This window comes from Muscardinus avellanarius (genome assembly GCF_963383645.1).
Source record: "Muscardinus avellanarius genome assembly, chromosome: 11".
NCBI classification, from domain to species: domain Eukaryota; kingdom Metazoa; phylum Chordata; class Mammalia; order Rodentia; family Gliridae; genus Muscardinus; species Muscardinus avellanarius.
The window spans coordinates 5,814,458-5,835,701 of NC_137797.1; the positions used below are offsets into that span (position 1 = coordinate 5,814,458).

Consider the following 21,244-nt stretch of genomic DNA (forward strand, 5'->3'; position numbering starts at 1 on the left):
ACCAATAAATAAATAAATAATAATAAACAAATAAATAATGGGCCTGAAGGTCAGCTCCTACTAGCCAGCTCAGGGACCCCAGTGCTGTGAGTCCAACCTCTCCAGGCCTCAGTTTCCCCGGGAGATCACGAGGGGCTGGACCAGCTGTATCATGAGGTCACTGCCGGCTCCGGGCCTCCGCAGGTGGGGTCTGAGCCTGTGCTGCGTCACAAATGAGCAGCCCCCGGGCAGCAGGGCAGCGCTCAGGAGTGCCCCGCAAGCTGTGAGCTGTGACCCGCTGCGCGAGGAGCCAGCCCTGGGCTAGGGGCCTTCCAGCTCTGATCCCCCTTAATCCCCACACCAAGCTCCGGAGAAGGACACCGAGCAGTCCAAGGCTCACCTGTGTACAATCGCAATGGCGGACTCCACGGGCAGAGTGCAGGGCAATATCAGGTACGACAGTATCCTCACGGGTAGCAGGTTGAAGACCTTGCTCAGGTACCCACTTCTCTCTCGCATCGCTTCACTCAGCGCTGAGAAAGACATCGGGGGCCACGTCTCCCACCAGCGCAAAGGACCAAGCCGCTTTACCTGGGCCGCGCGTGCTGTGTGTCTCAAACACGCCAATGTGGAGCCAGAGAGCAGGAACGGGAGTCGGGGTTCATCACAGCTAGGGCACGTAAAGAGTCAATGGGGGACCGGGCGCGGTGGCGCAGCCTGTACTTAAGGTTCTTGGGAGGCCGAGATAGGGGGATCGCAGGATGGAGGCCAGTCTCAGCAACTTAGCGAGGTCCTTCGCAACTTAGCAAGATCTTATTTCAAAATAAAAAAATAAGCCAGGCATGGTGGTGCGCGTTTGTAATCCCAGCATTTGGGAGGTTGAGACAGGAAGACTGCGGTTCAAGGAGAGCCTCGGCTACTTAGCGAGGCCCTTTGCAACTGAGTGAGGCCCTGTTTCAAAATAAAGAATAAAAAATAGGGCTGGGGGTGTAGCTTAGAGGTAGAATACCCCTGGGATCCATCCCTAGTACTGCAAAAACAAAGAAATAAAAATTAAAAAATAAAAAATAAATGGGGGCATAGCTCAGAGGAAGAATGCCGCTGGGTTCGATCCCCAGCACCATTAAAAAGTAAAAAAATCAGTTGTAATCCCCGCGCTCGGGAGGCAGAGACAAGAGGATCGCGCGGGTTTGAAGCCAGCCACAAGCGCTGGCTTAGGAGACCCTGTTTCCAAATATAAAATGTAAAAATAGGTCTGGGAGTGTAGCCCGGAGGTAGAAGGGCTTCCAGGAACCCCAGTACCACCAAATAAATAAATAAATAAATAAAAATAAAATAAAAAAAATAAAAAAATAAAAAACAAGAACAAAATATGAACGCACCCCAGGGTCTTGGCTTGCGGGACACAGGGTTCTCAATCAGCAATCAGCTAATGGCTTAATTGGTAAATACTTCTGGAGAAGCACAGGCACTGTTCCTCCCCCTGTCAGCCACGTCCCACGGAGCCTGGCCTTCCAGTGCTCTCAAGGCCCTCCTGATGGCTCAGGTCCCAGTAAGCCAGGCAGCCGCGGTCCCTCGGGGCGGGAGTGTCTTGATGGCCGCGACCGGCGTCTGCTTGTCTCTGAGTGCCTCCCAATGCCACACTCACAAGCTGGTGGGTGAGTCGGTCCATTTCCCTGAGTTTCTTGTCCGGGTCACACACTCTCTTCAGCTGGGAGGCACACAGGAGAAACACCGCTTCTGGGGCCGGGAAGCCCAAGCTCAAGGCACCGGGACTACGGCTCTGTCTCTGACCTTTTTAAGGGCACTCGTGCAAGGGCTGCAGCTCCTCATACCATCCCAGGGCGAATTAGGATTGCAACACATACATTTTTTGCAGTACTGGACATTGAAGGGGGGCACTCCACCACTGAGCCCTAACTCCAACCCTCTGGATTTTATCCACATTTTTTTGTTTGTTTGGTTGGTTGGTTGTTTTTTTTGTTTTGTTTTGTTTTGGTTTTTTGGTGGTACTAGAGGTGGAACCCAGGGGCTTTCTACCTCCAGGCTATACTCCCAGACCTATTTTCTATTTTATTTGGAAACAGGGTCTCACTAAGTTGCTGAGAGCCTCACTAAGTAGCTGAGGCTGGCTTTGAACCCGTGCGATCCTCCTGTCTCTGCCTCGCAAGCGCGGGGATTACAAGCCTGCGCCACCATGCCCGGCTATCCAGTTGTTGAATTATTTTTCATACTGTGGGCTGAACTTAATGGCATGGCATTGTACCTCTGAGCTTTTGCGGTACTAGGGATGAACCCAGGGGCATTCTACCTCTAAGTGACACCCCCAGCCCTATTTTGTAGTCTTTTATTTTTGAAACAAGGTCTCACTGAGTTGTGAAGGGCCTCACTAAGTAGTTGAGGCTGTCTTCGAACCACGATCCTCCGGTCTCTGCCTCCCGAATGCTGGGATTACAAGAGTTTGAAACAGGGCCTCACTGAGTTGCAAAGGGCCTGAGGCTTGGCCTTGAACTGCATCCTCCGGTCTCTGCCTCCTGAATGCTGGCTTTATAAGTGTGCAGCCACCGTGCCCAGCTTATATTTTTTATTTTGCAACAGAATTTTGCTAAGTTGATGAGGCTGGCTTTGAACCTGTAATCCTCCTACCTCAGTCTCCCAAGTACTGGGATGACAGGTGTGCACCGCCACATCTGTTTGTTGTTGTTTTTGTGTATTTGTTTGTTTTTGAGAAAGAGCCTCGCTAAGTTTTCATCCAGACTGGCCTCAAACTTGCAACCATCCTGCCTCAGCCCCCTGAACTGCTGGGACTTCAGGTGTTGCCGCCATACCAGGCTCCAACGTGTGAACTCCGAGGGACGCACTCAAACCGCACTGCTGTCCGTTCAGTAGTTGACGACAATATGAAATAGGCACCGTCGATGGAGGTTCAAGATCGTGGGTTTGGGGCAGGAGGAGACTAAGGAGACAGACCTGGACAAAGGGGCCTGGGACGGTGCACAGGCGGAGAACGGGGCCTTGAGAGGAGATCCGGAGGAATGTGCCGAGTCCCAGGGCGCCCTGGGCCCGGCAGCTGGAGCCGGACAGTTGAACAAAGAAGGTGAATGGGAGCCCAGCCCAAGCCTGGGTTCCTCCTGATCCTGACCCCATGGGAAGTGGCTCTGCTGGGCACAGGGACCAGTGGATTCTGGGCACAAGGGACAGGCGGAGGGAGGCCCAGCAGCAGATCTGAGCAGGTGCGAGGGGGTGACGCTGTCGGGCCCTCTCAGGCCCGCACATCCACAGGGGCCGCCCCAGGGAGCCGGTACCTATCGTGAGCCTGGGAGACAGGGTCTCCAGGATGCGCTCGTCCCAGGGCAGGATGCTGAGGCGCAGATGCTCCAGCAGCTCCTCCCCCTCGGTTGGCCTCCAGAATGACTCTTCCCAGCCGGGCGCAATGCCCTCCGGCTCCACCTCTTCTGGGGACAGATTCGGGCCTGGCTGGGGCTGGTCACAGATACCTGCAGAGGGCACAGCGAGCATCTGGTCAGAGGAGCGAGTGAAGCAGGTGGTTACTTACCAGCCACACATTCACGGGGACCGGGGGAGCCACGTGGGGAAGCTACAGGCCTGTGTCCCTTGAGTGCACGGTGGGTGGGATCTAACCATGGCAGGCCCTGGGAGGGGGTTGGGGGGAGTGCAGGGCCCAGGAACCCGGCAGGCCTGAGTTTAACTTTTTATTTTTGTGGTTCTGGGGATGGATCCCAGGGGCATTCTACCTCCGAGCTACACCCCCAGCCCTATTTTTTATTCTTTATTTTGAAACAGGGTCTCACTGAGTTGCAAAGGGCCTAAGTAGCTGAGGCTGTCCGTGAACCGCCATCCTCCTGTCTCAGCCTTCCCGATGCTGGGATTACAAGCGTGTGCCACCACACCGGCTGTGAGTTTAGCTCTTACCCCATTACTCACTAGCTGCGGGGGCGCCCTCTCTACACCTGGATTCCTCAGACTGGAAGGCAAAGTGGCAGCCAATTAATTAATTAATTTATTTATTTATTTATTTAGTGCGTGTGGTACTGGGGGTGAAACCCAAGGGCCTTCTACCTCTAGGCTATACTCCCAGACGTATTTTATATTTTATTTGGAAACAGGGTCTCAGTAAGTTGCTGAGAGCCTCACTAAGTAGCTGAGGCTGGCTTCGAACCTGCGCGATCCTCCTGTCTCAGCCTCCCAAGCGCGGGGATTACAAGCGTGCGCCACCACGTCCGACAGTGGCAGTCAATTTATAACAATTCTGCCACCTCCTGAGGCTGTGCTCCAGCCCCCGAGCTGGGCGCTTCGCTGTCAGGCTGAGAAATCAGGAGCACAGAGAAGTCAAGAGACTCGAGTCCCAGAGCCAGGATGTGGCAAGCCAGGTATGGCGTCAAAGTGACAGTCTTCCACCACAGGGCCCAGAGTAAGGGAGTGCTGTGTCCCTGGGTGTCCTGGCCTGGGTGCTGGGACTCAGCCACTGCCCCCGTGAGCGGCTCCTACTCTCAGGACCCAGAAGCAGGGCCGGGCAGACCATGGGCTGTAATTCGCGTCCACAGCTGCCCCTGGCTCAGGTCAGAGAAGCCTGGGGTGCTCCTGAGATCCGCACCTCCCCCGGGGCTCACAGGGGGCCCCCGGGCCTCCGTCATACTCACCTCGCCCCCACATCTGTCCCAAGAAACCAGTTCCCTAAGAGGTGCTGCCTGTGACCTGGAGATGCCCAGCTTTCCCGCCAAACCTGTCCCTTCTCCGGGGCCCCGGCAGGGAGCGTGGACTCCACCCATATGCAGCTATACATTTATTAGTGCAATGTAATTATACATCAGAGCGAAAGTCAAGAGATACAAACGCGGCCCCTGGCTGGGGCTTCACCCTCGGTCAGCCCTTCCCCGTGCCTCGGCCACTTCCAAGTCCTATTCCTTCGGGTCCCTCCAATGGCTGAGGAAACACCCGCACTGCCCTGGCCCCAGCAGAGCCTCTGGCCGCCTCGCTGGCCTCCTTGGTCTCGGCCTCTGTCCTTTGTCTTAGAGATGGGGTTTCCCTGTGCTGCCCAACTGGCCTCAAACCCCCAGGCTCAAGCGATCCTCCTGCCCCAGCCTCCTGGGTGTGTCTGGGACCATGGGCGCATGCCACCACACCCAGCTCCCGGTCATGCTCTTCCTCTGACCCCTCTTTCTTGCTTCTGGAGCCCTCGAGGGCTCCCTGCGCTGCAGCAGGCCAGCTCCTCACCACGTCCACAGGCCCAGCTGGCCACCAGCGCCACTTATCACCATTCCCAACTCCTCCTCTCTGTCCAGCCCCAGGGCCCACCATGCAGCTCCCGCTACATGGGCCCTCATTCTATCATCTGTGTGACCTGCAGCCACGTGCCTGGGGCCCTCCTGCCCATCTCCAGTCTCACATCCTCCTGGAAGCCCCAGGCTCCTCACCCGGGAGATCCCTGCTACCGGGGCCCACAGTGCCCACATCTTCCCGGCCGTGTCTCCATCCACTCATCCGCTCTCCCTCCCCAGGGGAGCCCTCTGTGTTCACTGCCCTGTCCCTGCACACAGCCCACTACCCCAGGAGGCGTGCAATAAATACTTTCTGAACAGCTAAGTACACGCATGTCCTTCTTGGACCAGCCATGGCTAATTCAAAGGACCGATACCAGGTGGGTGTGGTGATGCATGCCTATAATCCCGATACTTGGGAGGCTGGGATTGCAGGTTGAAGGACAGCCTCAGCAATTTGGGAAGACCCTCAGTAACCTAGACCTTGTTTCAGAATAAAAAATAAAAAGGGGGAGGGGCATAGCTTGGAGGTAGAAAAAGCCTATGGGTTCAATCTCTAGTGAAAAAAATATCAGTAACAGCCGGATACAGTGGTGCACGCCGGTAATCCCAGTATTTGGGAGGCAGACACAGGAGGATTGCAGGTTGGAGGCCAGCCTCAGCAATTTAGTGAGACTCAGCAATTTGGGAAGACCCCGATTCAAAATGAAAAGGGCTGGGGTTGTAACTCAGAGGTAGAAAATTCCTGAACTCAATCTCCAGTACCAAAAAGAAGAAAAGAAAGGATCAACACCTTAACCAACTTTCCCTATTGAAGACAAATCGTTCCCCACACACCAACATCTGGTTCCATCTAACAGCTCTGCGTCCCTGTAGGACAGGTTCCGCGCCATCTTGTCATTGTGGCGACCTCACCGAGTCCCACGATGCACTTAGAGTGCACTCGGCCAACTGTGCCGGCGAGGCAGTCCTCCGGGACGCCGTGCTCCGCGCGGTCCGTGGACCTCGAGGCTGGTTTGAGCGTGTGACTGGGGACCTGCCGCCAGCCCCCAGCCCAGGCCAGCTGGGACAAGCCACAGGCAGGCACTCCCGGAATGAGAACCAGCTCGTCCAGCTCACAGGACCCGCGCCTGGCTGCGGACCAATTCCGATTGCTTCACGCGGGGGCCGTCCTAGAAACTCTGTTGAACTCTAGCCCCTGTTCAGCTGGTAGAGACCCCCAAAGTCAGCAACACCGACTGGGGTGGGCGTGGAGGATGGAACAATCCCGGGAGGGGGTGGGAGGAGCCTCAGGCAGCACTGGCTAAAGTAAGGGCAGCAGGGCTCAGCACTGCCCAGGCGGAGGCTTCCCCGGCAGGCCTCTGCTGCAAAAGCCTCTCTACGTATGTCTCCGGGATGCTTGGTCTGGGGCTTGGGGGCCCTTCTAGCCGTCAATGGGACAGATCTGCATGCAGATTGCTGTGCAAGTATCCAAGAGCATGCCAAGTAAATATTTAATTTATTTTTTTTTGAAAAGGCTGGACATGGTGGCACACGCTTGTAAGCCCAGTACTTGGAAGGCTGAGACAGGAGGATCACATGTTTGCAGCCAGCCTCAGCTACTTAGTGAAGCCCTCTGCAACTCAATGAGACCTTGTTCCCAAATAAAAAATAAGTAATAGCTCAGAGGTAGAATGCCCCGGGTTCAAACCTAATACCATAAAAAAGGGAAGGGTGATGAACCGATGCCCTTGGGGACCTCTGGGGAGACACTGGTGCGAGAGCGCAGGTCCGGACATGAGCGTTCACACCCCGGTCTGCCCCTCGCAGAGGGCTGTGTGCTCCTCCATCTGCCCCTGGGCCTCCGGACCCCATCTGTAAAAATGGGGCAAAGACTGCCTGTTTCTGGAGTAGGTTGAGCAAGCCGGTCCAGGAAGGCATTGAAAGCACGTGACAGAACTAAAGTCACCTCCAGGTTCCAGGACAGCTGACAGAAAGCGTGTCAGCCGGACACACCGACAACCCCCCTCCCAGACCAAACGTACCATTCTCTTCCAAAAACCTGAAGGCGTCTAAATATCCCCGGATGCAAATCTCTCCCAGCACCTGCAAGCAAATCCAACCAGTCAGCTGCAGGGGGCAGCACTGAGCAGAGAGAACCGGCCCAGGACAGGTGTAGACCCCTCCAGGCTGAGCACAGGGCCGTGCTTTCCTGGGGACCCACAGAGGCTCCCTGGCAGCTGGGGTGTCTCTGGAGTCCTTGGTCTCCGGGTTTGGGGGCCCCTTCTAGCCGTCACTGGAACAGATCTGTGTGTAGATCACAAAAATGGGGAAACTACTCTGCCGCCAAGCCGACTCACAGGTATTGGTGACGGCTGTGTGGGGCGTGAGGATTCCTTCGCCCTGGGAACACCAACTGTTGGTGTCCAACCTGCAAATGCTCTTACTATGTTAAAGGGCCAAGGAGTACCAAAACAACCATAAAATGGGAACGGGGGTGGAGTACTTTTTTTTTTTTTAGGTACTAGGGATGGAACCCAGGGGTGTTCTACCTTCAAGCTATACCCCCAGCCCTATTTTTTATTCTTTATTTTGAAACAGGGTCTTACTGAGTTGCAAAAGGGCCTCACTAAGTAGCTGAGGCTGTTAGTGAACCGCTATCCTCCTGTCTCGGCCTCCCAAATGCTGGGATTACAAGCATGAGCCATCACGCCCAGCTATGGGGGCAAAATTATAAAAAATTTTTTAAAAAGTCCCAGAGCCAGGCATGGTGGTACACGTTTGTAATCCCAGCATTTGGGAGGCTGAGAAAGGAGAACGGTGGTTTGCCAACCGCCTCAGCTACTTAGTGAGGCCTTTTGCAACTCAGTGAGACCCTGTCTCAAGATAAAGACTAAAACATAGGGCTTGGGGTGTAGCTTGGAGGTAGAATGCCCCTGGGTTCCATCCCAGTACCAAAAAAATTTTTTTTAATTCATTAAATTAAAAATCCTAATGCCCCGTCTGCAACCCTGACTAGAGCACAGTTCCTAGACATGGGACCCAGGATCCAGGGCAGTTCACGTGGTCCCAGGTGATGTCCACGGCCAGGATGCCATCACCAGTTCCTGGGACATACCGCTTCTCTCAATGCTGGTCACAAATGAGTCTCTTTCTTTCTTTCCTCCTTTCTTTCTTTCTTTCTTTCTCTCTTTTTCTTTCAGCAGTACTGGGGGGATTGAACCCAGGGGGCCATTCTATCTCTGAACTATACCCCAGCCCTATTTTTTTATTCTTTATCTTGAAACAGGGTCTCACTGAGTGCAAAGGACCTAAGTAGCTAAGGCCAGCTGCCAACCCGGGATCCTCCTGTCTCAGCCTCCCAAGTACTGGGACTACAAGTGTGTACTACCATGCCCAACTGACAAAGTCTGTTTCTTCCGGCTTTGGGGGAGGCAGTGGGGTCTCCTGGCCGGCAGGGAGGCGAAGCATGGCCCCCACTCACCTTGAGGTCTGGAGGGAAGAGTGCTTTGGACAGGAGGTAGACGTTCCCCATACAGAGGCGGAGGCTGAAGTTGGTGATGTTCACCTGGAGAAAGTTCGTGGACTTGACCTTGGGGCAGATGTCGAACTCGCCATAGAAGGGGGACACCGTGATGGTCGTCCTGGTGTCGAGGAAGGGGATGTTGTCACTCGCTCCTCCATCCATGTACCGCTTTTAAGGGAGACAGAACAGATAAGCATCCGCAGGTCCAGTCTAGTGTTTAATGTGTTTTCAGAAATCTGGGTAGAGAATTCTTGGTGCCACAAGCAGGCGGATACAGTGGGAAGACAGCTTTGGAATCACTCTCCATAAAATGTTTACTGGGCTACTGGGTTTCTTTCTTTCTTTCTTTCTTTCTTTCTTTCTTTCTTTCTTTCTTTTTCTTTCTTTCTTTCTTTCTTTCTTTTTTTCAGTACTGGAGATGGAACCCAGGGGCATTCTACCTCCGAACTACACCCCCAGTCTTTTTTTTTTTTTTTTTTTTTTGGTGGTACTGGGGGTGGAACCCAGAGGCTTTCTACCTCCAGACCTATTTTATATTTTATTTGGAAACAGGGTCTCACTGAGTTGCAAAGGGCCTCACTGAGTAGCGGAGGCAGTCTGCGAACCTTAATCCCCCTGTCTCAGGCTCCCAAGGACTGGGATTCCAAGCTGCGCCACTACGCCCTGCTTCTCACTGGGCATTTTGTGCTGAACCACACTCTGCGCTGGCCCTCGCGGTTGCCATGGGCTGTTGTACAGGCTGTGCACTGCGTAATGGCGACTGGAAAAGAGGTGGCCGGAGTCCGGGCCACGGAGTGCCAGTCAGGTCCTAAGGCCAGAAGCTGTGCAGGCAGAGGCCATGTCAACTAGGGGGGCCCAGGCTCAGAGCGTAATGTAAACCCTCCCCCAAAGAGGACAGCCAGCCACGGCTTCACATCCAGATGCCCTCGAGGCCTGGGGGATCTGGAACATGTGCGCCTGTCTCCCTCCATACCTTGAGAAGGACGCCCATCATCCTGTGGGCTCTTGAGGCTTAAATGTGACCGCGAACCTGAGACCTGGAAGGTGTGTCCTTGTCCCATCCTGAGGAGGCGCTTTGGATCAAGTATTCTTAGGGTGAATTTTCCATCTACATCCTCAAGTAACTTCATCGCCCACATCTAAACTGGGACAACCCAGGGAAAACAGTGTCTAAAATGGTCCCCAGCCACGACCGCCACAGTGTAGCTGTCCGGTGCCCACAGAGGGGGCTTCAGAGATGCACCCGGGAACCCTCCGAACGGCAAGGAGACGCCTCAGGGCAGAGCTCGGCCTGAAACAAGCCCAGCAAAGGATCCTGCGTCCGGCCACACCTTGGCCATCAAGACGTCCTCGCCTTGAGCCACAAACTGACCAGAAATTTCCCGGCGTCTTTTTCAGGCTTTGCAGTCTCTTTCTTCCTTCTGTTTTTGGTACTGGGGATTGAACCCAAGGGCTTTCTACTTCTGAACGACACTCCCAGCCTTTTTATTTTGAAACAGGGTCTTGCTAAGTTGCTAAGGCTGCTCTCTGGCCTTTGATCCTTCTGTTGCAGCCTCCCCTGTACTGGGATTTCAAGGATGCTGAGGCTGGTCTCTAACCTGTGGTCCTCCTGTTGCAGCCTCCCCTGTACTAGGGTTTCAGGTCCTTTCTTCCCTGTCCTGAGGCGTGGACCCAGAGCCTCACACATGCTAGGCAGGTGCTCCATCACTGAGCTACTCCCCCAGCCCAGGGTAGTCGTACAATTTTCATGGAAGATGGAGCCAGGTATCAAAAGCCTCCTGGCGGAAAGGGCACAGACAGGAGTGTCAGAAACCGCAGTGAAGACGAAGAGGGAAGGCAGGAGGATGACCTTCCATCCAAGGGCTGGCCCTTGGCCACACGGAGGGCTCCCGCACGCTCAGAAGACCCCACAGCGATGCTGCGAGGGCGCTCACGTTGGATCTCAAGACAGGTGTGTTCTGGCCTCATTCGGCAGGACTCCTCCGGGTCTCCTGCACGGGTGGCCATACTCCCACTGTACCCAGTAGTCACACAGTCAGATGTGTCCTCCGGCCCCAGGCAAGTAGAACAATGACGATGATTAGAAAATAACCACCTTTACCAAGTGCCAGGCAGGCTCTGTGCTGAGCGCCCTCCCCAACTCATTTTAGCCCATGCAATTCCCACATCAACGATGAAACAGCAGTAGCAATAGGCCCCATTTTGCAAAGTCAATCTCAGAGTGGTTAAGAAATGTGTCCAAACCAGGTGTGGTGGCGCACGCTTGTAACCCCAGCGCTTGGGAGGCTGAGACAGGAGGACCGCACAGGTTCGAAGCCAGCCTCAGCTACTCAGTGAGGCTCTCACCAACTTAGTGAGACCCCGTTTCCAAATAAAGCATAAAATAGATCTGGGAGTATAGCCTGGAGGTAGAAAAGCCCCCGAGTGCCACCCTCAGTACCACACGCACAAAAAAAAAAAAAAAAAAAAAGAGAGAGAGAAAGAGAGAAAGAAAGAAAGAAAGAAAAAAGAAAGGCATCCAAAAAAAAAAAAAAAGAAAAGAAAAGAAAAGAAAGAAAGAAATGTGTCCAAAGTGGCCCAGCCAGCCTGGTGTGATGGTGCATGCCTATAATCCCAGTACTTAGTAAATTGAGACAGGAGAATCGTAGGTTCAAGGCCAGCCTCGGCAATTTAGTGATACTCTAAGCAACTGATCCAGACTCTGTTCAAAACTAACTAATTAACTAGGTGAATGAATAAATGAATAAGCTGGAGCCAGGTGTGGTGGCACATGCTTGTAAACCCAATACTTGGGAGGCTGAGACAAGAGGATCACAGGTTTGCACTGGTGTCAGCTATTTAGTGAGGCCCTCTGCAATTTAGTGAACCCTGTTTCAAAATAAAGAATAAAAAATAGGGCTGTAGGCATAGCTCAGAGGTAGAATGCCCCGAATTCTATCCCAAGTACTGCAGAAAGAAAGAAAGAAGGAAAGAGAGAAAGAAAGAAAGAAAGAAAGAAAGAAAGAAAGAAAGAAAGAAAGCCCACACTTGCAATTCTAGTACTTGGGAGGTTGAGACAAGAGAATTGTAGGTTTGCAGCCAGCCTTAGGTACTTAGTAAGGCCCTCTGCCACTTAGTGAGACCCGGTTTCAAAATAAAGAATAAAAAGAGCTGGGCATGGTGGCGTACGCTTGTAATCCCTGCACTTGGGAGGCTGAGACAGGAGGCTCACACAGGTTCAAAGCCAGCCTCAGCTACTTAGTGAGGCTCTCAGCAACTTACTGAGACCCTGTTTCCAAATAAAATATAAAAATATAAATATATAAAAATATAAAAAATATAAATATATAAATATATACAAATATAAAAATACAAAAATAGGGCTGGAAGTATAGCCCAGAGCTAGAAAAGCCCCTGGGTTCTATCCCTAGTATCACCAAAAAAAAAAAAAAAGAAAAGAAAAGAAAAGAAAAGAAAAGAAAAGAAAGAATTAAAAAACAGGGCTGAGGTGTAGCTTGGAGGCAGAATGCCCCTGGGTTCGATTCCCAGTTCCACAATAAATAAATAAATAGGGTTGAGGAGTAGCTCAAAGGTAAACTTCCCCGAGATTCAATCCCTAGTACAAAAACAAAAAACAAAAACAAAAAAACATCCACAGCCCAAGCATTAAATAAATAGCATTAAATAAATAATGCAAAGGCCTGCATTAGGCCAGACATAAATTTTGGTGGTGGTAGAAATCTGTGCCTGTTCTGTTTCTCCCAAGAATAAAGCTCCAGCTAACCAGAGTAGATTCTTAAGCATCTCACACAGAAACTAGGCCAGCGAGAATCTACCTGCAGCGCTCCCGCGCAGATTAAGCGAGCCGGCCAGTGCACTTTACAGACGGCGAGGGATTAATTACACACCAAGTGTGTGTTGCTGCCCAGGAGGCCTGGGAGTGGGCCCAGCAACAGATTCTGTCTGCTAGGCCCCGCGGCACAGGACTCCACCTGCAGGCACCGTCCTGGGTGCCAGGCGCTCCAGCCTCCTAGAGAGGAGCCGCGGGCTACCCTGGGAAGGGGCTCCGGGCTCAGCGCTAGCGCGGGCTGCGCACTTACCTCACCTCTGAAGGCAGGAGGGATGAAGCCGCTGTAGAAAGGAATGAAGCAGGAACACAGCAGGGCCTGCGGAGACGGAGACGAGGGTGAGGCCCAGGCCACCTGCCTCCGTCCTCCCCAGCCCTGCCGGCCTGCTCCAAGCGGGCAGGGCGCCTGCCCTGAAACGCTTTCTGCACACAGTAGGCGCCTCAATGCACCGCTGAGCGAATGGCAAGCCGACATCTGCTCTTGTTCTCCAGGACTTATGTATGTATTTATTGGTACTGGACCCTGAGGCGTTCTACCTCCCAGCTACACCTCCAGCTTTTTATTGTTTTTATTTTTTTTTATTTATTTATTTATTGGTAGTACTGGGGATGGAACCCAGGGGCCTTCCACCTCCGGGCTACACTTCCAGATCTATTTTATATTTTATTTGGAAACAGGATCTCGCTAAATTGCTGAAAGCCTCACTAAGTAGCTGAGGCTGGCTTCAAACCTGCACGATCTTCCTATCTCAGCCTCCCAAGTGCAGGGATTACAAGCGTGTACCACCATGCCTGGCCACCTCCAGCTCTATTTTTTTTTTTTTTTTTGGTGGTACTAGGGTTCCTGGAACCCCTTCTACCTCTGGGCTACATTCCCAAACCTATTTTTATATTATTTTTATTTGGAAACAGGGTGTCTTAAGCAAGAGAGGCTGGCTTTGAACCAGTGCGATCCTCCTGTCTCAGCCTCCCAAGAGCAGGGATTGCAAGCGTGCGCCACCACACCCAGCCACCTCCAGCTTTTTTATTTCCACTTTAAAATAGGATTTTGCAGCCAGGTGTAATGGTGCATGCTTGTAATCCCAGCATTTGGGAGGCCGAGACAGGAGGATCATAGTTCGCGGACAGCCTCAGCTACTTAGTGAGGTCCTTTGTAACTTAATAAGACCCCATTTCAAAATAAAGAATAAAAAATAGGGCTGGGGGTATAGTTCAGAGGTAGAATGCCCCTGGATTTCATCCCCAGTACTGCAAAACAAAAAAACAGGGTCTCGCTAAGTTGCTGAGGCTGGTCTGGAACCCACGATCCTTCTGACTCAGCCTCCCAAGTACTGGTATTATAGGTATGCATCACCACGCCCAGCTTAAAACAATATCTTGATATTAAAAATTACCTTGCCGGGTGTGGTGGCGCACACCTGTAATCCCAGAGCTTGAGAGGCTGAGACAGGAGGATGGGACAGGTTCAAAGCCAGCCTCAGCTACTTAGTGAGACCCTGTTTCCAAATAAAGTATAAAATAGGCCTGGGAATATAGCTCAGAGGTAGAAAAGCTCCTGGGTCCCACCCCCAGTACCACAAAAAAGAAAAAAATCACCTTCACTGTGCTAGACTCTGAGAATAAAGGCAAACAAGATATATTCCCACCCTGGAGGGGCTTCAGTTGAGAAGGTATCCTCATTATCACACAGGCATAGGCGAGGTGACCGATGTGACTAGGATGGGCCCTGGATAGGGCGTTCATGGGTGAGCTGTCTTGAAGGCTGGGGAAGAGTTATCTGATATTTAAACTTGTCATGCCGGTGATGCTGTTCAGTGATACAGCACTTGCCTAGGATGCTGGAGGCCCTGGGTACCATCCCAGCATCCAAAAAAATAAAGAAAAGTAAAAAGTGAAACTGTCCTGGAACATGTAGGGCTTATAGATCTACAGAACAAGTCACTGGCTGTACAAAGAATTTGTACAGAGAATTTGTACAAAGAAAAATTTGTACAAAGAATTTGTGCAGAGGGTGGATGGTTTTCTTACTTGATATCACCTGGATAAGCAAAATGCTTACGTCCACAACTTCCTCTTTGGATTGGAAATCTGACACCAACACGTTTTTCCCATCAGACACTCTGGTGAGCGAGACGCAGATCTTGCCGGAGACGAGCTGGTGGACGTTGTCTGGGAGATTTTCCTGCAGCTTTTCACGGAGGTACTGGCCCATGTTGAAGGACGGGTGGAGGATGCCAAGGTTCCGTCCCCTGACCTTCCGGACCAGGTCCATGAGGAGCTGCAGAATCCGGTCTGGAGATGGGATGTGAATACACAGACATTTGAAATATCAAGATCGCTGGAGACAGGGATGCTTTTGGGCAGGACCGCAAGCCAGATAATAGGGAACCCGCACACCGCTTTTCCCAACCTGCACTATATACAGCTACCTATGGCCAGTGAGCCCTCGAAATGCGGCTAGTCCAAACTGAGACAGAAAATACACCTTGGACTTCAAAGGCTTAGTAGGAAATATCTCGTTAATGATCATGGCTTATATTGATTAGATGTGATAGTGCTGATATTTAGGGTGCGGTGAGTTCAATGAATCAATCTCGCCTGTGCCTTTGATTTTCCTCAACTTTGCAGTGAGGAAATGTAAAGTGACAGGGGGCTTGAGATGTGTTTTCTTCCTTCCTTTCTCCTTCCTTCCTTCCTTCCTTCCTTCCTTCCTTCCTTCTTTCCTTCCTTCCTTTCACATTGGGGACTGAATGCAGGGCATCTTACCTCTCAGCTACACCCCCAGCCCTATTCTATTTTTTATTCTGAAACAGGGTCTTTCTAAGCTACTGAGTCTGACCTCACCCGTGATCCTCCTGTCTCAGCCTCCCAAGTAGTGGGATGACGGGAGCACCACCACGCCGGCTCTGTGGTGTTTCTACTGGATAACGCTGCTCTGGGCCCCGCCGTAGGGATGAGCCTCCCACTCCCGGTGGCCCATGCATCTGGAGAGCTCCCGACTGGCAGGCCCAGGAAGCCAAAGACGGAGGACAATCCAGCACCACAGCCGTGGCATCGATGCCCTCAACATCAGAGGGTGCACAAGAAAGAATGCAGGCTCAGACCTGAGTTGGAATCCTGCGTCCAGCTCTTACTAGCAGAGGACCTCAGCAAGGAACTTCACCACCATCCAACACTCAGACTGTACCTTTCTCAGGTAGGACTAGATTTTGCCTATTTATTTATTTATTTATTTAGCAGAATTTTGGATTGAACCCAGAAACATTCTACCTCTGCCCTACTTTTATTCCTTATTTGGAAACAGGGTCTCACTAAGTTGCAGAGGGCCTCATTAAGTAGCTGAGGCTGGCCACGAACCTACAATCCTCCTGTCTCAGCCTCCCAAGTAATTGGGATTATAGGGGTGCACCACCATGCCCAGCTTTTATCCACCGTTTGAAGACAGAGAATTAGGTAAAATATAACTTATGAGGTGCTCTGCCCAGCGGGTACTGGTGCTAAATAACCAGTGTCGACCGAGCCAGAATAACCAGACTGAGCAAATCCAGGGCACGTTCTACCGGACCTCAGTCCCTGGCCAGGCCCACCCCGGTGGCCCACCGTAGGGCCACCTCACTCAGCCATGCGTCCTGGACTGCACAAGGACATGCATACCCCCGCCTGTCCTGATCCAACTCCGAGCTCAGCTCACAGGCTCATGCTGAATCTGGCCAGAGGGGTGGATTTGCACACTGCTGGCAGATTCTAGCCATCTCTTCTGCCAAATCCAGCCTCTGCACAGATGCCCCGAGGCCCTGTGCCCAAGTCAGAGCCCTCGGGAAATAATCCTTCAAGGTTCCCTCCTGTGGGACAGGGTTAAAACGGGAGCCCGAGGCCTCAGGGAGAAGCTCCTATCAAAACCTAAGATCTGCTGTCCAGGACCTGATGGCCCCCGAGCCTTCCCGTGTCCTGCCGGGCACAGCCCTGTGTCTTGTCTCTGCCTGGTTAGAAACCCTTTCTCGGTGGGAGTCAGTGAACTTCAGGCTCCTGGGATCAGTGCATTTAAACCTTGTCCCAATCAAACATCTGTCCATGTGGGACCCAGAGGCCACTCGGGGACATGGGAGCTGGCATAGAGCACTGCTAAAGCCCAGGGTGTCATGTGGCCAGTCTGACCCTCCTGTAGGTCACACCACCTGCCCTTTGCTCCGCTCTCCCTCTGGGGAAGACAGACTGGTTGGTAGTCGGCCAGGGTGGCCTCTCTCCTAATCCCCAGATCCCATCAGCCCAGGGTCTGCTCACTAATCCTACCCAATGACAGCCTGGCCTCCCCAGCAGGGGCTCTGTCTGCCAGCTTCCTTCCTCATTAGCCCTGGCAGGTAGAGCAAAGAATAAATTGTTAAAGACGCCCAGATAAACTGGGCATGGTGCCACAGGCTTGGGAGGCTGAGACAGGAGGACCGCACAGGTTCTAAGCCAGCCCCAGCTACTTAGTGAGGCTCTCAGCAACTTAGTGAGACCCTGTTTCCAGATAAAGTAGAAAATAGATCTGGGAGTGTAGCCCGGAGGTAGAAAAGCCTGTGGGTTCCACCCCCAATACAAAGAAAGAAAGAAAGAAAGAAAGAAAGGAAGGAAGGAAGGAAGAAAGAAAGAAAGAAAGAAAGAAAGAAAGAAAGGCCCAGATAAATTCGGGCTGATAAGGGGCATTACTGTCCTGCCTGCAGACAACTGGGCATCATTAGACCCATGCTGCCACTTCCCCCCAGGCCCTGCCAGCTGGCTCAGAACCCCTGGGCTGTGGCACATGGTCCTGGGAAGGAGTCCATCCTAGTAATTTGGGCCAGGGAGACAAAAAGCCCACCTATTTCTTTTGTAGTTTGTAGGGCGACCACATGGACAAACTTTTTTTTTTTTTTTTTTTTGCGGGTCTGGGGATGGAACCCAGGGACACTCCACCTCCGAGCTACACCCCCTGCCCTATTTTTTATTCTTTATTTTGAAACAGGTTCTCACTGAATTGCAAAGAGCCTCACTACGTAGCTGAGGCTGTCCGTGAACCACGATCCTCCAGTCTCAGCCTCCCAAATGCTGGGATTACAAGCGTGTGCCACCACGCCCAGCCACATGGACAAACTTTTAATCAAGCCAAAATTCAGACTCTGGACATCTCACTGCCAACGACACTGAGCTGGGGGCCAGGAGGAGGGCTGGCCCAGGCCAGTGAAGACTGCAGGAGAGGACAAATTGGGGGGGGGGGGACATCCAAGGGTCCATTTCAGCCCCCAGAAAGGGTCCCAAACACTGGAGCAGGAAATAGTTAACAACTTTGTGACCCCCAAGTACCTCCCAGCGGTGACTATCACTCCACGCCAGATACCTAGCCTTGGAGGTCACCCAAGGGCTGTATGCAGACAACCTGCAACCCAAAGCCCAGGTGTCTCCAGTCCCTGCGGTGGTGACCACCCTGGGATGGGAGTTAAAGCCTGGCTCAAGCTGGGCGTGGTGGTGCACACTTGTCATCCCAGTATTTGGGAGGCTGAGACAGGAGGATCACAGGTTTTTGGCCAGCCTCAGCAACTTAGGGAGGCTCTCAGCAATTTAGTAAGATCCCGTTTCAAAATAAAAAAACAATATAGGGCTGGGGGTGTAGCTCAGTGGTAAACTGCACCCGAGTTCAGACCCCAGCACACACCCCCATACACACAAAAGCCTGGCTCTTGGTCACACCCATGGCCAATCGGTCCCTGGGCGGCTCTGATCTCAGGGGCTGCACCACCCCAGTCCCTCTCCTGCCTCCCGGCTGCTCTTGGACAACCTGGCTCCACAGTCCGGGGGTAGGAGTAGCCACCAGGGACCACGGGTGAGGGTGCCCCGGTCCTCTGGAGGTTCCCACGCCCGAAGGTCCCCCTTCCCGAGCACAGCCACCTACAGCCCCTTCGGTCCCCAGCAAGGGGCGACAGGACACCGTGAAGAGGCCGTCGGTCTGGCCAGGGGACCTCCAGGATGCACCTGCTGCGTCCACGTCCAACCCCGGCTCCTCCGGGCGCCCTCGGGGGCCCCGCACCCCGCCTAGCCGCGCCCCCTGCCCGCGCCGAGCCCCGCGGGGGCCCCGCACGCACCCAGCGGGATCCGGGACAGCAGGGCGACGCAGTGCAGCGCCCCAGCCGAGCAGCCGTAGAACATGCGCGCGTCGCGGAGCAGGTGCGGGGCGCGCTCGCTCAGGCAGCGCGTGGCCCCGACGTGGTAGAAGCCCAGGAAGCCGCAGCCCGCGAAGGACAGGCTCCAGCCGCGCTCGCGGTCGTACATGGCGGCGGCCGGCCGGGCGCGGCGCGGGTCCACGCCGCCGCCTCCGCGATCGCGCTCTCCGCCCCGCGCGCCGCCGCCGCCCAGGCATTCCCGGCGTGACGTCACCGCGCCCGCGGCGCCGCCCCCTCGGACCATGCAAATGAGCTGGCGGCGGGCCCAATGGGCGGGCAGGACGCCCACCCCGCCCTCCTCCGGCGGGGCGGGGCTCCCGGCTCCCGCGTTTCCCGAGGCCGAGGCTGTGGATGTCCTGGGAGGAAAGGGCTCCCTTGTCTATATCCGTTTCATTCGAGTCCGGGAGAAAGTCTCCGAGGGCGCCCCCCGAGGTCCTTAACATCCCCTCGACACTTCCTGTGCACGCGGGAGAGCCAGCCTAAAACAGAATTTAACGTGGTGTCTTTGTTTTCTTGCGGTTTGTTGATTATTTTCATACGATCGTCTTCAATTCAGTGGAATTTTTCATTTAATGGCAGCGCCCTGGCGTTTCCATTTCAGTGTTACTCTTAAGTAAAAACCGTGGCCGACAGGTGCAGGGGCAGGTACGGGCTTCGTAGGAGCGCAGCAGTTAGGGAGGCTGAAAACTAGGTGATTCCCGGCCCCCGCCGTGCCCCATCCAGGACCCGTAACGAATCAACCCGGCGGCTTATAAACAAACGCTTCTCCCTCACGATTCTGTACGCCAAGTCCAAGTTCAAACGTCTCCTCTCTCCTCTTCGTCCTCCGCTCCCCTCCCCTCTCTCCCACACTCAGAGCTGGAAGCATCTCCTATCCTAAGCTCACTGCTAGATCCCAGGGAGATGTCTCCATACCTCTTGACCTATTCCCGCAAAAGGGCGATTGCTTTGCTGCAGGTGCAGAGACTCGCGGCTGTGCCTGGCTATCAGATGCCGGCACTGTTCTGCAGATTGGGGCACACTCAGCTGTAACACTTGGGAAAGAAGACAAAGGTATCGGAGTCAGATGGCAGGGAGGCAACAGGAGCTTGTGTAATGAAGCGCTCTTTCCCAGGACCAAAACAGCCATCACTTACGGCCCTTGCTGTCACCCACCGGCCTCGTGATGCACTGTGGGATTGACTGGCAACAGCTGTGCACCAAGGCTGGGCGGTAGTTTTCACTATAAAAGTGATTTGTACTGTCATGGAACTTGTATGGTAGCGGTGGGTAAAGGGCCTTCTCTTCGCTTTGGCAACCCGGCAGGTAAGAAGCGGTAGTGTTGCAAATCATTTGGTTGTGGTAAAAATATTTAATAAGAGTTTCACTGCGAGGCTGAGACAGGAGGATCGCGGTTCGCAGACAGACAGCCTCAGCTACTTAGTGAGGCCCCTTTGCAACTCAGTGAGACCCTGTTTCAAAATATAGAATAAAAAATAGGGCTGGGGGTGTAGCTCAGAGGTAGAACGCCCCTGGGTTCCATTCCCAGTACTGAAAAAAAAAAAAAGTTTCGTTTCCAGTTACATTAAACAATTTCTGTCTAAAGCTTTTCAGTATTTTCCGTGTAATATGGCGGGCGACAAAGTCATCCGGGTTTGTCTGGGACTTTTCCTGGTTTTTTTATACCAGAAATCCTGTATCCTAGACAAGCTGGGATAGTTGGACAAAGCCTCTTGTTTTGGGCCCACAAATGTCAGGGGTGGGTCCACCTGGTCCATACCGTCTTCTCTGAATCCTACCGATTATTAATCTCATTGGACAGGAGAGGGCCAAGCCGCTGGCCCAGAGACTAGAAGACGGAGAAAATGCGCGTGGAGTGGAAGCATACACACTGCTGAATCTGTATTACTCACAGATTCTGTATTTAAGGATTTTTCTGCTTAGCCACACATGCCTGTAATCCTACTATGTGGGAGGCAGAAACAGGAGGATCCCAGGTAAAGGCCAGCCTCAGCCACTTGGCAAGACCCTGTTTCAAAATAAAAAACAAAGCAGGGCTGGGGTGTAGCTCAGAGGCATAATGTTCCTGAGTCCAAGCCCCAGCACACCCTCCATTAGATAGTAAAAATTAAAAGTAAATAAAATGTTGCCTACGGACGGAAATTTAGCTGTGACTTCAAACCCTGTTGCTCATCGTGGACGTTAGTGAGTGGTGCCGAGCGGCAGAGACATTTGCGCTCCCGGAGAGGGATGATGGGCCTGCCCAGACAGGGAGCACGTGCCCTCCTCTGACCCAGGCCCGCCTTCCACGTTTGGAGCGTGCTTTTGGTGACCCTGCTGTCCTCCATGGCCCCACGCTCTGCTGATGTGCCGTCGCAGGGTCCTGAGCGTGAGGAAGTGCCATGAGCCTTACAGAGAAAACGTGTGTGAAATTAGCCTCACTCAGGCCCGAGTGAAGCTGCTTGCCGTGAGTTCAGTGTTAAATCAACAACATATGCCA

General features: G+C 53.1%; 1 protein-coding gene across 1 annotated transcript in view; it reads right to left on the reverse strand.

The window, feature by feature from the left end:
* PNPLA3 (patatin like domain 3, 1-acylglycerol-3-phosphate O-acyltransferase) overlaps positions 1-18,874 on the reverse strand; it is a gene marked incomplete at both ends in the record, with an annotated part of 26,937 nt that extends 8,063 nt beyond the window's left edge. Inside the window, 8 exons of the mRNA XM_080704763.1 lie at positions 380-512; positions 3,285-3,476; positions 6,174-6,392; positions 7,283-7,343; positions 8,722-8,931; positions 12,843-12,908; positions 14,649-14,881; positions 18,688-18,874. Coding sequence (XP_080560889.1) covers positions 380-512; positions 3,285-3,476; positions 6,174-6,392; positions 7,283-7,343; positions 8,722-8,931; positions 12,843-12,908; positions 14,649-14,881; positions 18,688-18,874 — 1,301 coding nt within the window. The remainder of the gene's footprint in view (positions 1-379; positions 513-3,284; positions 3,477-6,173; positions 6,393-7,282; positions 7,344-8,721; positions 8,932-12,842; positions 12,909-14,648; positions 14,882-18,687) is intronic.
* Between the last annotated feature and the right edge of the window lie 2,370 nt (positions 18,875-21,244).